The sequence below is a fragment of the Borostomias antarcticus genome, assembly GCF_949987555.1.
Source record: "Borostomias antarcticus genome assembly, chromosome: 3".
Taxonomy (NCBI): Eukaryota; Metazoa; Chordata; class Actinopteri; order Stomiiformes; family Stomiidae; genus Borostomias; species Borostomias antarcticus.
In genome coordinates, this window is record NC_140236.1 from 1014236 (window position 1) to 1016735 (window position 2500).

At 52.5% G+C, this 2500-nt stretch overlaps 1 protein-coding gene across 1 annotated transcript in view; it reads left to right on the forward strand.

Annotated features, from left to right (window-relative positions):
• idh3g (isocitrate dehydrogenase (NAD(+)) 3 non-catalytic subunit gamma) overlaps positions 1-2500 on the forward strand; it is a gene marked incomplete at its 5' end in the record, with an annotated part of 10347 nt that overhangs the window by 6786 nt on the left and 1061 nt on the right. The window contains 3 exons of the mRNA XM_084461891.1: positions 59-153; positions 329-389; positions 2015-2500. The exon at positions 2015-2500 is cut by the window's right edge and continues 1061 nt beyond it. Of these exons, the coding sequence (XP_084318017.1) occupies positions 59-153; positions 329-389; positions 2015-2116 (258 nt within the window). The 3' untranslated portion in view covers positions 2117-2500. The remainder of the gene's footprint in view (positions 1-58; positions 154-328; positions 390-2014) is intronic.

Here is a 2500-nt window from a genome sequence, read left to right on the forward strand (position 1 = left end):
CTCCCCCCCCCCCCCCCCCCCCCCTCTCTCTCTCTCTCTCTCTCTCTCTCTCTCTCAGGCCACGAGGAACACAGGGAAGAGTATTGCTAACAGGAACATTGCTAACCCCACCGCCATGCTGCTGGCCAGCTGCATGATGCTAGACCACCTCAAGTAAGTTACTTCCTCCTTTAACCACACCCCTCACACTTTAACCACACCCCCTCACACTGAACACTTCCTGGTTTTTATATGTACTAGCAGGATCATATTTGATCTTTGTAGATGTTTTTGAGTGGTGATATGAAGTGCATGTGTGGCTGATGTATCTCTCATCTGTCTGTCCCAGGCTGTATGACTACGCTACTATGATCCGGAACGCAGTCCTCACCACCATGAACGAAACCAGGGTAACTAAACTACTACCCCCCTCCCTCCCTCACCCTCTGAACCCCTACCCCCCTCCCTCCCTCTCCCTTCTACACACCTACCTCCCACCCTCATCCCCTGAACCCCTACCCCCCTCCCTCCCTCTCCCCTCTACACACCTACCAACCACCCTCACCCCTCTACACACCTACCAACCACCCTCACCCCTCTACACACCTACCAACCACCCTCACCCCTCTACACACCTACCAACCACCCTCACCCCTCTACACACCTACCAACCACCCTCACCCCTCTACACACCTACCAACCACCCTCACCCCTCTACACACCTACCAACCACCCTCTCCCCTCTACACACCTACCAACCACCCTCACCCCTCTACACACCTACCTCCCTCCCTCCCTCACCCCTCTACACACCTACCAACCACCCTCTCCCTTCTACACACCTACCAACCACCCTCACCCCTCTACACACCTACCAACCACCCTCACCCCTCTACACACCTACCAACCACCCTCACCCCTCTACACACCTCCCAACCACCCTCACCCCTCTACACACCTACCAACCACCCTCACCCCTCTACACACCTACCAACCACCCTCACCCCTCTACACACCTACCAACCACCCTCACCCCTCTACACACCTACCAACCACCCTCACCCCTCTACACACCTACCTCCCTCACCCCTCTACACACCTACCTCCCTCCCTCACCCCTCTACACACCTACCAACCACCCTCTCCCTTCTACACACCTACCAACCACCCTCACCCCTCTACACACCTACCAACCACCCTCACCCCTCTACACACCTACCAACCACCCTCACCCCTCTACACACCTACCAACCACCCTCACCCCTCTACACACCTACCAACCACCCTCTCCCCTCTACACACCTACCAACCACCCTCACCCCTCTACACACCTACCAACCACCCTCACCCTTCTACACACCTACCAACCACCCTCTCCCCTCTACACACCTACCAACCACCCTCACCTCTCTACACACCTACCACCCACCCTCTCCCCTCTACACACCTACCAACCACCCTCTCCCCTCTACACACCTACCAACCACCCTCACCCCTCTACACACCTACCACCCACCCTCACCCCTCTACACACCTACCAACCACCCTCTCCCTTCTACACACCTACCTCACACCTCTGCACACCCACTGCTGCCAAAATCCCACACCTGTTTGTCATGCTAACTGCTCAGCTGTAGTCATTGTGTAGAACTGGTCCTGACTGGTCTGGGCAGGTCTCAGCTCTCAGACACCAATACAAACATCTATTCCTACATCTGTTTATTCTGTGGCTTGAAACTGCCAGAACAAAGTTCTTTAAATTCATTTCTAAATTCAACCTGTCAGATGGTATAGAGAGACTCCCTGATGAGGAGGTTCTAGGTGGGGGTGTGGTCACGGTTCATGTATTAGAACCCTGCTTAACCTGTTCTCAAAAACACACAGACACGACCTGTCAGACCGATGATCAGAAGAGAGTTTCTCCTCAGGAGTCTTACCAGAACGTTCCATGTTGTCATTGAACCGGATCTTTGTCCATGTGAAGCCGTCCTGTATATTATTTGAATGGTGATGGATTTTCTCGTCTTCCCTGCAGTTGCACACGGCAGACATCGGGGGGCAGGGCACCACATCGGAGGTGGTCCAGTCCATCATGAGAAACATCCAGAGCAAGGGACCCCTCACCACTGAGCTCTGAACACACACACACAGACACACACACACACACACAGAGCTACTCAACGCTACAGTAGAGTTGAGGGCAACGCACTCCATTGCTTGGTGTCCAGGTGAACTAGGGTGTGTGTTTGCATGTCTACCTCCATAGTGACTGTCCCTTCCTGTTGATGTTGATGTTGACATAATAAAGGTTCATTACTGTCTCTGCCCACCTTCCACACAAGTTAAGAGTCTTTGATCTTCATCACTCACATGCTTCTCGTGTAGAGATGTAACGGTGTGAACATTTCACATTACGATTCGTGATCCAAATTTATCACAGTTTTATATGAAAAACCACAAATAAAATCAGCAGCAATTTGTACTTTTTGTTTGCATTAACATTAAAATAATGCGTCTTGGA